This window comes from Drosophila melanogaster, chromosome 3R (genome assembly GCF_000001215.4).
Source record: "Drosophila melanogaster chromosome 3R".
Classification (NCBI taxonomy): domain Eukaryota; kingdom Metazoa; phylum Arthropoda; class Insecta; order Diptera; family Drosophilidae; genus Drosophila; species Drosophila melanogaster.
This window is the reverse complement of record NT_033777.3, coordinates 21,909,837-21,923,371: the sequence shown is the minus strand read 5'-3', so window position 1 is coordinate 21,923,371 and position 13,535 is coordinate 21,909,837. Positions and strand designations below refer to the sequence as shown.

At 43.4% G+C, this 13,535-nt stretch overlaps 2 protein-coding genes across 2 annotated transcripts; both read right to left on the bottom strand.

Annotated features, from left to right (window-relative positions):
- Positions 1-7,825: 7,825 nt before the first annotated feature.
- Qsox2 (Quiescin sulfhydryl oxidase 2) lies at positions 7,826-9,625 on the bottom strand. Its single transcript, NM_142741.4, has one exon. It carries the CDS (start codon positions 9,581-9,583, stop codon positions 7,925-7,927), a length of 1,659 nt encoding a protein of 552 aa, NP_650998.1. The 5' UTR covers positions 9,584-9,625; the 3' UTR covers positions 7,826-7,924.
- Positions 9,626-9,780: 155 nt separating this feature from the next.
- Positions 9,781-11,556, bottom strand: Qsox3 (Quiescin sulfhydryl oxidase 3; the record flags this gene model as incomplete). Its single annotated transcript, NM_142740.2, has 1 exon — positions 9,781-11,556. One exon carries the CDS (start codon positions 11,554-11,556, stop codon positions 9,868-9,870), a length of 1,689 nt encoding a protein of 562 aa, NP_650997.1. The 3' UTR covers positions 9,781-9,867.
- Positions 11,557-13,535: the final 1,979 nt, after the last annotated feature.

Here is a 13,535-nt window from a genome sequence, read left to right as displayed (position 1 = left end):
ACCATGTCAGTATTAACATAAAAATCATGCTGTGATGCCCGACAACTGGCAGGGTAGGATTTTCAGAACAAGAACTCGAATCGGAGGAAGCACAATTTCGGTTTCATTTGGTGATTTCGGTACGTTGGCCAAACCAGAGCCAGCAGTGATGGAAAGAGACAGGTATCGAATGTCAGAAAGAGACGGGCACAATCGGCGACCGGCTGCAAGCAGGCTTCACTTTCGTGCTAAATTATATCATCGTCGTCTCCAAATTGCACACACACAGAATGCGAGGGGTGGTGTGTGCTGATGTGGGGGAATCACGGGGTTTTCGGGGGCTAAATGCGATATAGGGGAGCCGACTCGAAGCGGCAACAAGTTTGCCACAGGCCCACGCCGCCTCTTTCCCCTCCCCACACAGAAAACAATTTCGCTGATCGATTTCTTGGAGTTTTATTGCCAAATAAAATAGATCGTAAAGAATGGGGCTTATATATTTTTCATTGCTAAGATATTGAACGATAGAGACGCAGCTAATATTCAACTTAAATTTTAAACTCACTTAACAGATAAAAATAGTATACCTTTTTCTTGTACCTTCACTAATGGAAAATGAGTTATATTTGTTTTAGTACATTTATTTAGAAAGTTAGTCAAGTGGATATATTTTTCCATGTGTTTCTCAATCCTCGTTTTTGGGCGCACTTACATTTTGTCGCTGCCTTCTTCTCTGGGTCTTGTTCTTCCCTCCCCCTTGCAATTCTTCCCCCCACCCCTACCAGAGGGGCGATCCCCCCTCCCCATCGCTACACGTCGCCTGGCATATTCGTCAATTTTTGTGCGCATGCAATTTACGCAGCGCAGCGAAGGAACTGCAAAAACCAAACTGAACCGCAGAATACGAAAAACCTTGAGTACGGTCAGTGACCAGAAAAAATGCATAAACATTTTTGTTCTCTTCCCTTTCTTCTTTAGGCAGAAGTCGGTGGCGGGATCGCAACGGATCGCAACGGATCGGATCGGATCGGAGGTGTACGGATTCGGGGGGCAGGAGCAGGGTCCACTGGCAGCGCGTAGTCTTCGTAGTCGCTGCTGCAACCAGTCAATTGCAAATTTTCGGAAATTCTGCAAGGACTGGCGGAGGGGGGGGGGGGTCTGAAGAAGCCAGTGAGGCACGTACGATCGGACGGATGGGCTCCCCATTCCCAATCCATTCCACCGAATATGCATACCCAGCAGTTGGAGATACCTAGGGCATATACCTGTTGATCACAAGACATCATTCGATTATACTATCATTAGGACCATATGAAAACACATGACTAACAGGCTTTTTAACTTAAAATGCACAAAAACATAACATAAGGAACTTAAAATATTCAAGCACCTTATTATAACCTAATTTTGTTATTAGATAATAGTTTAGAGATAATATGATGACCTTAATAATCTAAAAATTGGTTTTAATATTGCATAATTTTTGACACTATTACAAGTAATTTCCAAACTGAAATATTTTCAATGGCAACCTCTTCATATTTTTCTTAAGTATTTCTTACTTTACCAACTACTGAGTATCGGTTAGTCGCCATCATTTTAGACTCTCCTTTTTGGCTGGTGTGGGCCCGTCTGGAGGGGCTGCCTCTTAATGGCCGGCGTATTTTTGGCAGACGCTACGCACACACATTTGGGGGCTATATGGGATACTATATAATCGTGTGTGCTGCTGAATGTTTGAGCATTCCTGGCAGCGCAGCCCCAGCCGGTTTGGCTCAGCACTTTGATGTGGAGAGTGGCGGTGGGAGCGGGACATTGGTGGTGCAAGGGGAAGAGAGACAGCAATAAGTCTGTCGATCCAGTGCCATAATTTTTGTTTATTTTTTGTTTTGCTCGGCAATTTTTTCGGGCTCCCCCTTTTTGCATTTTGTATTTAGTGTTTTTGCTGGCCGTTGTTCTGCTCTTTTCAATTATCAAGGACAAATGTGCGTTGAACTTGATCTCGCTTTTCATTGCCGCGACTCCTGCCTCGCTGCTCTTGATCCCATTTCGATCGCATTTCATGCAGATGCAGATACTTTTGCCCTTGCCGTTTCGTGCAGATACTTTGGCTTTTGTTTACATCGGGCCAATTTTAAATTTAGATCTCCCGTCTGCTGCGGCTGCAGCTCCTGGTGGCCCCCACCGAAAAAATCGTCATAAAATTCGTTGCTTTAGCGCTCTGCAAATGCTGATTAGGATCCAGATAGGAGCTCAGCCAGCAATTAAGAACTCTAATTTATCTGCCACACCAAGCCAATTCTGTCTCAGGCCATAAGAAAGCCAACAAATGGGCTGGCGAATTTGATTCCACCGTCATTTTAGCCATGATTTGAGCAGCTTGTCCGAAAATACAACCCGCCATTTGGGGGGACTCATAAAAATGCATAGGCATGCTAGCTCCCATATCCCAGGTGTGCTCCATTCACAGACAGAACGTCTGACAGAACCTGCAGTGGAAGCCAGAACCAGCACAGCCCAAACAGCCAACGCGATGCAGTGCATTGCATCCGAAGTCAGTTGAGTTGGAGCTGCAAGGTGGATTAAGTTGTTATGTTGGGCATTAGCAAAGGTGTTGCTGATGCAGGCAGCTCTTATAGTTACCCTACAAAAATGGGTCGATTAGTTATCATAGAAGGGTAGTCTAGATATTCTATGGCTTTCAAATGTAAGAGCATGTTTAGTTATTGCTTGTAAAATTGTATAGTTTGCGAAAAGCTTGAAATAGAGTATATTACGAGTTGACCTTATTCAAAATCGCAAGATTTTGGCCTGTCTGCAACTCCATGTTTGTTGGCACTTTGTTGCTGAATGGGATTGTGGCATGCCACAGGTGAGTGCTAGATGGCAAATTGTTTTGATAGCCAGAAAATCAAGGAGAAAATTCAACAAAATTTAGAAAAAAAAAGAGAGAGAAGCATTTAGCTGAAAAAGCAAGAGTTCCTAACCTGGCCAAATCCGAATCCGCAAACAGCGACTGATGCAACTAATGGTGTGTCCTAAGTCATTAGGGATAGCATGAGCGGTTTCTTCTCGTTCTTGGCCATGCGGCTGCAACATTAATGGGCACAATAGAATGCCTGGCATTCATCAACCCTATAAGCCAACTCATCAGCAACAATTTTTGTAGCATTTTTAAGTTAATTTACCCAACAGGAAAAACATTCGAGATTCCTGTCGCCATCTCAGTCTCCATAGCCATCGCCATCTTCATATCCATCTCCATCTCCGTTTCCATCTTCATCAGCGTTTCTAGTGTCTAACTAAAAATCTTCCTCTGCATTCGATCATTTATGGCATTTTATTTGGCGCGTCAGCAAATGTTGCTAAGCAATTTATTTATGACATTTTTTTTTTTTTTTTTTGTATTTGTTGCCGCCAGTTGTTGCCACTGCTGTTTAAATGCTGCGCGCCACATTTGCCAACTCGGGATCGTGCGGCAATGTGTGGCACACACAAAGTAAAGAAACTGGCCGCATGACGCGTCCAAAACGCGCGACAACTCAAATCTTGTAATAGCCGCAGCCACAACATGACAAGAGACTCAAGTTCCATATTCATTAGTTAAGATAAAAGAAAGAGAAAAAAAAGACACAGAGGAACGAGGTACAACTACAGTAAGAGCCATGATCATCAGGCAACTAAATGTGGCTAATGACTGCCAAGGTGTCTTGGCTAAAATACCCTCGATTCGCGAGCCCAACTGATCAGCCTGCAAAGGAATCACAATCAAAACTGGCCCCTTTGCTTGCGCAAATTGAATCTATTTTCTATCACATTTTATGATCTTTAAATTTAAAATAACCTGGCGGAAAGGAATGGGAACAGGAAGACCGATGGGTAGAAAAACATCGAAATCAGGTGGGGAAAGAAAAATAGTAGCGAAAATCAAGCTGGTTCAACATTGAGTTGGACAAGTGAAGGAAAAACCTGATTTTTCCTTTCGGCCCAACAGCAGAAACATCGCTGCCAGGGGGGCCGGATATGGCCAAATTGCTAGGGTTCCCGGCCGCCGGTAATTGGCATTGCCAATGCTATCCAACAAAAAAAAAAACAAAACAAAAAAATGAAGCCAAGACGACAGCAATAGCCACAAAAACAAATGCAAGGAAAACGACAATTTTTTCTGTAGTTTTTAGCAAAAATAAATATGAGTCCATCGTTCTGGACCTCAAGCTGCTCTAAGGTCTCTTGCTCTTTGGGCCCTGACTTTTGTGGTAGTATTTTATGGCTAAAATACACTTTCTAAAGGTCAATTTCGATTGGTACGAACAAATAATGTTCAATGTATAAAAATAAAAAAGCGCTTGCCTTTGACATTCATTATTTTCATTAGATTTTAAACTAACTTAAAGTATGCGCTGTAAAATGATACTGTAATCTTAAAAACATATTTTTTTGAGTCTGAAGCGAAGGGTATTTCACATTCAGTCTTTTAAGTAGTCTCGCATTTTTTCCGAACTTTTTTAGGCAGCGACAAACGCCAGGGAAGACAGATGTGCGACATTGCAATTTGTTACAGTTGCAGTTGCATTAACGGCCGAAGTGGCAAGAGGGGAGGCTGCGTTTTAGCCAGGGTCTGCGTTTTTGAGGCAGGGTCTGGAACTCTGAGTCCGGAATAGGAGTCGGAGTTTGAGGCTTGGGAAGAGTTGGGAGCAGCGGCAATAGCAACCTAAATATTTTAATGCCCCGGCCACATTGATGGTTCGCTTTTTGCTGATGATGTTGCTGCTGTTGCTTCTGCTGCCTCTGTGGCAATTAACATTTTTTGCGTGCACAAATATTTTTCGACTTGGGAGAAAGAAGGCAGTTGCAGCGGCAGATGCACATGAAATTCACAACAGAAGCTGCTGCAGCAATTGCATGAAACTCAAACAAATTAAACCTAAGGTGAGTGCAACAAAAACAAGGCATAGAAAAATGAAAAATACATGCCAGCCAACTGAAAAAACAGCAACAATTGACTCTGGCCCGGCTGAAAACGTAACGAAATATGTTAAAATGCAACCAAGTGAGTAAATTGTGCACAGCAACTGGGAGAAAGGGGGTGGTGTTTGGGGCGGTTGGGGGTTTGACTATGCTGTTTATGTAGCCCATAAGCTCACCCACTCAGACGCACACACACACACACACCCACACTCCCACTCGCACGCACACACTCAGGCACTCAGGCACTTCATAAACTAAGCAAATTATTATTTAAAAGCCCAACAAGGGGAGCGGAGGGGGTGTCTGAGCCTTGGGTTCGGCTTTGGGCTGCACTTGTACAAAAATTATGCACAAATTGTTTTAATTACGCGCTGCCGCAATTTGCGGCACATTCTGGACGAGGGAACGGTGCGGTAGGTGTTGCGGTACGAAGCATCAGCTAACTTTGGGAAAATTGTTGCCAAATTGCATTCGGTTTGACGATTTTTTGTTCGCCCTTTTTTCGTTGCCCAGATTAGCTTCACTTGGCCCCAAGTGGGCTAAATAGGGCTACCATGGCATGTTTTATGCATTTTAATACAGCGGTAGAATAATACGGATATCCATTTTAAATTGGGATATATATTTAATTACTTTAAAAAAACGAATGAAATCAATCATCAATGAGAATATAAATGTTAATTGGCCTAAAAGTAGGCAAGCGTTTCTTTGAACACTCTGAATTTTCAGGTAAGTGCAAAATATTTTGAAGTAGTTCTTGGGATCCAAAATGCGTTATTCTTTAGTTCCCCTTTATAGAGTATCCGTGGAGCAACTGCATCTTCACAGAATCTTCCCCGAAGCCCTGGTTGGTTTGTTAGCCTACTGTTGTTGTTTTTTCTGTTCTATTCATATTATTTTTAATTATATGTAGCTACATAGAAAAATGCTCAAGTTCGGCATAGAACACGAAGTGGGTAACCAAGGGGGCAGTTGGGGATGGGGAGATGTAGATATAGATGGAAGCCAACGGCGAAATGGGACCCACCCATTTGATGGTACCGCTGCTCAACCCACCTGCACTGCTGTCCTACAAGTGCCTTAAAAATATTTCACTTTACATTTTTTGCGTGCGAATGCTGAGGGTGGAGGGGGTGGCACATTGGCTGGGTGGTGACGGAGGTGGAGGTGGGGGTTATGTAGCGAACGGTAGCGCCAAGATACACAGACAATGTTGCTTGCCGCTGAGGCCTGATAATTACCAGGTTGTTGTTGCAACGTACCCCTGCCCCGGCTGCCACTAAATTTATGCTACCTTCGCATGCACACTCAGTTGTAGGGGTGTGTGTGTGTGTGTGTGTGAGTGTTTGGTGGGTATAGAAGTCAAGTCAATCTTTAGACTGTTTTTACATAATTATAACAACGAGCTGCCTCCACCGATGATGCTTCTTCAGCTGGCATTTTATTGTTTTCGCTTCTCGTAACCCTTTTTCAGGTTTTTTTTTGTTGCCTCTGCCTCTACTGTTGCGGCAATTTAAATGCCTAAACAATAATTTGTGCATAATTCTGGACGGGGCTTATTGTTTTTGGTTAATGCATGTGCCCAACGGCCCAGCCCAGTCATGCCAAGTCGCGATCTCTGGCAAGCTGGCAATTACGTTATGCAAATCTTTTCGGGCCAATTAGAGCACTTCCCCTTTTGGATTGTCTTGCCCAAGGATCTTCAGCTCCATTGGCATTGCCTTAACTAAGACAAAAGCCACAATATCCGTTTTCCATTAGAGGCCGCCATACATTTTGTACATATTTTACGCACTTTACGCAGCGATTTTGGCCCTAAACTAAAAGATGGATGGAATGGCAATGCTATTCGTACAAATGGGCGCTGGTTTCCGGTTTCCGGTGCCGAGATATGGACGAAAATTTACGGCCTAAGTCGTAAGGGCCTCGAGAAATACATATTCGCGGAACCTTCAATTTCCTGGATGCACGCACAAAAATCCTGCAAGGTACAGTTGTGCTCGGCTTGACTATACATGATTTTCTGCAAACCCACCCAAGGATATTCCCTCTTTTCCGCTACCATCATCGATGGGTGAGTGAAAAATATCGATAAACTGCACTCGTAGCACCCGCCCACAAATCCCAAACTGCGTGCATTTTATTTATTTATGTATATTATAAATTTTACATACACATCATTACGTTGGGTCGAAATGACTGCGTTAACTCTTTTTATGCAGTGGGGTGGTTGGTTGCGGGGTGCCAATTTACGCACAATGAAGAAAGTTTTGTGGGCGTTACACCGAGGGCTCCATGGGCAAGTTGGGCGATAAGGGGATTGCCGTGGGGTTTACCTGGTAATTTTTAGCTTCCGTTTGCTGTTGCTTATTTGGGCATGACTGAACGTCCGCTGACGCCCACCCACCCACTTCAGCCCACTCCAAATAAGTCAGTCCGCTTGTCAGGTGGACTGAAGGACTGGAGGACTGGAGGACTGGTGGACAGGCGGACTCCCCTCAGGTGTGCATGCGTGAAAATTTTTCCACCACATCGATTACTTTACGCAAATTAGTGCGTAGATATTTTGCAAAAATGTTCTATAAATAATTCATGTACAGTTCAGTTTGATGTGCACGTAATCGGCGTAATACGAGTTGACTTGGACCCCTGCCAGGACCTAAAGGACCTAAATGGTCCTTCGGCTGGAGATGGTAAATGGGTGGTCGGCGAACACACACTCATATTGTCGCTTCACTTAATCTAAACGCTTAATTTAGCAAATTTATGCAATTTTCATGTCACTATCGAGGGTCAAACACGCATTTCTGTATACGCAATCCTTAAAGGATAGCGGACATAAGAGCTTTTCGACTTGAATCGTTTCGAGTAAAATCTTGTCTATGTTATTTATATTTAATTTATTTAATAAAATTGGTTCACAAAACTCGTTCATGCAATAGGTGTTAAGATTAGTCAAAGATTTTAAAGTAAATCGCTAATCGTATCCCTGTGGAGTGGGAAGGCCATAAAAGCTTACATTATTGATATCGTAGAGCTGTTTCAGATACTTAAGAACTTCATCTGTTCTCCACTCCGAGTCATTTGACCGGCAAGTGGGGCAATTCTCCGCGCTGGGGAACTGAATCTTCGGGAACTTGGGATCCTCCGTAGAGTCTCCAGCAATGCGTGCATTGACTTCGTTGTGGGCTGCCCACAGCCAGAGGATCTCCTCGTCATGGGTTTTCACCGAAGTCAGATTACGACGAATGGCCATCTGCTGAAAGTGTTCAGAGCAATCCGTGCAGCCGAAGAAGTACTTGGCGAATCCATGAAAGGTTTTCAGTATTGAGCCCGCCTCAAAGTAATTTGGTGGCTTAGCTGCCTCCACGGTCAAATGGTGAAACAGTGTCCACATAGAGCAGGTAAAGCTTCGCAGTAATGGCCGCGATCCAATGCAGCCAACGTATCGCCTTGCCTTAAACACCCTTCGACCATTTTCAAGCGAATCAACCAAATCACCAAAGTCGGCTCCCTTTATACTCTGCTTCGAGCTCAACGAGTTGTCCAGGTCAGTCAGCAATAGCTTTCCGTCCTTGTTCAATGGATTCAGGTATCGGAAAATCTTAATAATATTTTTAAGAGCATTCAGGCTATTACCCTCCAAAAGGACCCATTTACGAAGCTCAATGTGCAGCAGTTTATCGATTGCCTGCTCCAAGTCGGCACGATAGACCTGCAGTGGTGGCGTAAGCACTTTAGTTAGTATCGCTTGATTTTGGTGATCCAGAAACTCAGTAAAGTTTGGGGCTACAGCGATGGGTAGTGGTGGATCTGGCTGAATATTGCGGTTCTTAAGGAAGTCTCCAATAGTGCTGGCATACGCTTCACTGGAGTCCGAAGATGGTGTAAGATACTGGGCGGTTCCATTTCTATCAACTATAGCCAGTTTTTGGTCGTCGGGACCCAGTCCAAATTCGTTAAATATCTGAGAATCTTCGATTATCCTCACCGATAGCTCTTTGAATGGCAGCAGTTCTAGCAGCGTGTCCCTGCCGATCTTTGAATTTTTTGGCTGAAGGACAAGAGCCACAAATTGTATCGGAGTTTCCCCATCTTGATCTTGGAAAATTTCATAGTCTGTTGCTTTTAGGGGACGAAAGTTTGGCTGGCCGGGTCCATAGTCATTTTGGGATACCAATTCGGCCAGTGTTGAGCTAATGAACTCGGGATCTTGGCCTGGGATTACCGCTCCAAGAACATCATCGTTCTTCCTCATGTCGGGACCAAAGAATCGCAATGATGGCGTCTGGCGGATATTGAATTCCCTGCAGAGTTGAGCATTTCTCTCCTGGGCACAATCTACGGCATAGATCCGGAGAATTCTTCGCCACTTGTAGAGGTCGCGGGAAAGGGTCTTGAAGACCGGTGCGAAGCGATGACAGTCACCGCAGAAGCTGTTGAGGAACTGGACCAGCTTGCTGTTCTTCAAGTTTAGAGCTGGCCTCAGCGATTCGATGTCCAACATAATCACATTGTCTGTATCGCTATAGAGACTCGCCTCGTTCGCCGACTTTCTGGCATTAAGCCGGCCCAGCACATCAGCAGGGGAGATGAGGAGCAGGCAATAAAGAAGCGTCTTGAGTAGCCGAATCATTTCCACACTGTGCTCACAAGTCAAATGAGCCACTTCAACTGATTCAATAGCAAGGGCTCTTTGGTAATTATAGCCACATTTGGATTCGCCCTGCTCCGGTTGTTAAGTCTCCCCCACCATGCCCCAAATCTCTCTCTCAAAACAGGTTTTCTTAATTTGGTGACTCGCTATTCTATCCAGGCACACCCAAAAGAATTCATGAATTTCATATATATTTTAAGTGTGTGTATATATCGGAAAAAATGCAAGTAAAAATTGGTTCATGCGGATAATAATAATAACAATTACTTCTGTAAATATTTTTTCTTTGATTTACATTCATTTGATCTTCTTGAATGTGGTTCTGCATCGCCGCTTAAATAACTTAAATTATACACGCGTTTTAGGTATTTAAGCACCTCATCTCTATCAAATTCACCTGAATGTGTATAGCAGTCCGGGCAATGCTTCCGCTCCGGAAACTGGACTTTAGGAAACCGTGGGTCCCCAGAGGCGTCTCCAGCTAGTTTTTCATTCACCTCGTTATGGGCTTCCCACAACCATAGGATCTCCTCGTCATGGGTTCTAACTTTCGCAATATTCATCCGCTTCGCCAGTTTTACAAAGTACATGGAACCATCTTTGCAGTCGTAAAAGAACTTGGCAAGTCCGTAAAGTCCAATTGTCACGGAGCTGGGCGGATATACCTTCATCTGGGCCGCCAAGACGGTGAAGTAATGAAACAGTGTCCACAAGGAGCAGCTAAACCGTCGAGTATGGGGTGTAGAACCCAAGCAACCGACGTATTGTTGTTCCGCAAAGATGGGATCCAACCTGGTTTGCAGATCATCCACTACGTCCCGGAACTCCTCTCCCGTAATTTCAGTAACCTCAAATAGGTGATTCACTAGGCTGTTCAGCATTCGCCTCCCGTCTCTGTTAAGAACATTGAAGCGGCGAAACAAGCGAATTATATGACGAAGAGCTTTAAACTTAAAGCCACTTATAAAAGCCGTTTTAGGGATCTCAACATGCAGGAATTGGTAGATGGCCTGCTCTAAGTCGGCTTGAAAGAGCACCTTTGTTGAGTTCAGCACATAGTCCACAATAAAAGCATCGTATCCTTCCGAAAGGATATATTCGGGTTCTGCAGGTGGCAATGTGGGCATACTTGTGTGCCCATTTTGATGCAGAAGCCCAGCAACGCTCTCCACGTAAGCAGAGCTACTTTTACCGGCAGGCTTGATTAGTTGGGCTTTACCAGATCTATTTAGTAGGGCTACCATTTGTTTACACGGCTTCAGTCCGAATTGAGCGAACATTTCTGCATCCTTGATAATCCGCACCCCCACATCCGGATAGGGAAGCATGTTGAGAATCGTTTCTATGCCCATATCGACTGGATGGACCAACAAAATGTATGTTACCTTGTTGTCGAACTGTTCGTAGATATCATTCAGCTTGTTACCGGGCTCTATAGGATCAAAGATGGGCTTTACACCTTTGCTTTCACTGTAGTCGTTTTCGGACAGACTTTCGATGAGCTGGTCGGCGATTTCAGATGGAATTGTTGTTTCAATATCTGTGCCAATTCCGTGACGTATTCTCTGAAATTTTGAAGGATAATAGCGAATTGTTGGCGTAAGCGTTATGCGAAAATCTCGACACAATTTCACATTTTCCAAACGGGCACAGTCAACCGCATATATCCGGAGTACCCGGTTCCACTTCTGCAGATCAACAGCCATTTTCCTAAACGTGTGTGCGAATCTCCTGCAGTTTCCGCAGTAGCTGTTCAGAAACTGCACCAACTTTCCCATGGCTGGTTCAGCTAGAATCTTTTTCAAACTGGCACCGACCACAACATGAATATTGTCCTCCTTCGAGTACAGAGGTGGCTCTTCATCAAGACATCTCTGCTTAGAATGTCCTTCCTGTACAATCAGGATAAGGATAATGCACGTTAAATACGGTACCCAGAAATGCCAAACCATTTTATCTCAAGACCGATGATAATATGCACTTTCTCTCTTCACATGGCTTAATTACAAAATCAACTTATCTCATTAGCTTCGCTATTTATTATTTGTGTAAATAATTACTAATCTTATTATACGCTGGAGCTTTCGTGAAATTGTAAAATGGAAATTCATAAAAGAAAAGAAAATAATATGTGGGTAATATGGACAATCTAATATATTTTATATTTTCTAACAAATCATAATTTTTAAGTTTTACCGCGGGAAATGAATTAACTACTTGTTGAATTTTTGAAAACTTCAAACTTTTCTTGGTTAATTAGTTTAAAATAACTTATTTAACAGTACAAAAGTATCTACCAAAGTATATACATATATAGCCATCATCTCGAAAGCATCTCACTTCATGTTTGTAAATTCCCGTGTCCATTTAATATCCTGAATAGCCCTCTAACTAATTATATCTAAGTGACTCTAAACGACCCCAATGGGTTTTCAATTATCAAAACATATTCAAATGCGGAAATACCAGCAGGATGTTGGCCAAAAACCACCGCAAGGACATGAGCCGAATAAAACGAGCTCGGGAATTTCGCACATCGTGTTACCCCACATACACACCCACACACATGCAACAAGTTGGCCAGAGCAACAAGTTTTGGTAATAGTTAGCATCAAAAGTGGCCAAAATATCAGATGCACAATGTGCCAAAGTTTGCGGCTTGTCTGTCTCATTTACATGGAGAATCCTGCTAACCGCAGTTGACGTCACGGATTATGGCCATGAGATGATGAAACAAGACAAGCGCCACTCAAAACTTTCCTCGCCAAACTTGTTCGGGTGTGAAAACAAGCCTCAAATGCAGCTTAAAACTTTTTGGCAACAGTTTATAGCGAGCAAAAGGGGTTCATTTGTATCCCCCGCAGAATCCTTGCCACTGCCACAAGCTGGCCAACTTTCAACTGGCTAATTTAATTTCGCAAAGAGTCCTGGAGGCTGTTGTTTCTGGCATATTTTATGGCAGATTAAGTGTGAAAAGGCGTTGCAGTGGAAATTGTTGAGCTATTTGTGGGGTAGATAAGGTTGTTAAGAAGGCAATTAAGCCGGTAAGCAGAATAAAAAGTGCATAAAAGTGTACGAAAAACATGGCGTATACGTAATATTACATCGCTAAAAGAGGAATTCATATAAATACATTTAGGTAATAAATCTCTTGATAATTCTAACATTAATATAAGCTCCTCCGCTTTGTGCTTCCACCCCATTTATGCGTTGTATGCATTTTGTTTAATTAGACTTCGGACCATTTCCTATTACCACAACAATTGTCGCACAAACTTTCAATCAGCAGAAAAAATCATAAAAACAAGTGGAAAAAACCGAATCACAATGAATAGCTGGGCAAACATGGGGCTTAGTTCTCAGCCAAACCCAAACCCAATGTCCCCAAACCAGATGAAGTCGAACCCATAACCACCCGGCATCTGATAATCAACAATGCGCTGACTGACATGAACAATGTAGCAAATCGGTTTGCAAATCAGGCAGCAGAAAACGGAGCCAACTCAGTCACTCAGACATGATGGCAGTCGTCAGTAAAAATTGCGTAAAATACAAATATTGTGCCAGACTCATACCACCCATTTTTTTTATCATCTCACCCCATCCTTTTTTCCTTTTTTTTTTTTTTGTTTTCGATGCTGTTTTGTTCTTGTTCCAGGATGCACTGCGTGAGCTTGATATCGGTATATGGGTTAGGGATGTTGGAGGGGGAGAAGTCCATCAAAACGATTTGAATGCGTCGCTGACGTTGATGAGTTTGAGTGAAAAGCGGCAGCGTATGGCAGGATATCGGGAGGACGGTAGAGGCGGGGGAGGGGCGACAGGAAGAGGGACAAACAACGAGCCAAGTTCGTCAATCAAAAGCTAAACCGAAATCTCTTCATGCGTGGAACAGAGTAGGCAAAGCAGGGCATAACGGCCAAAGGATGAT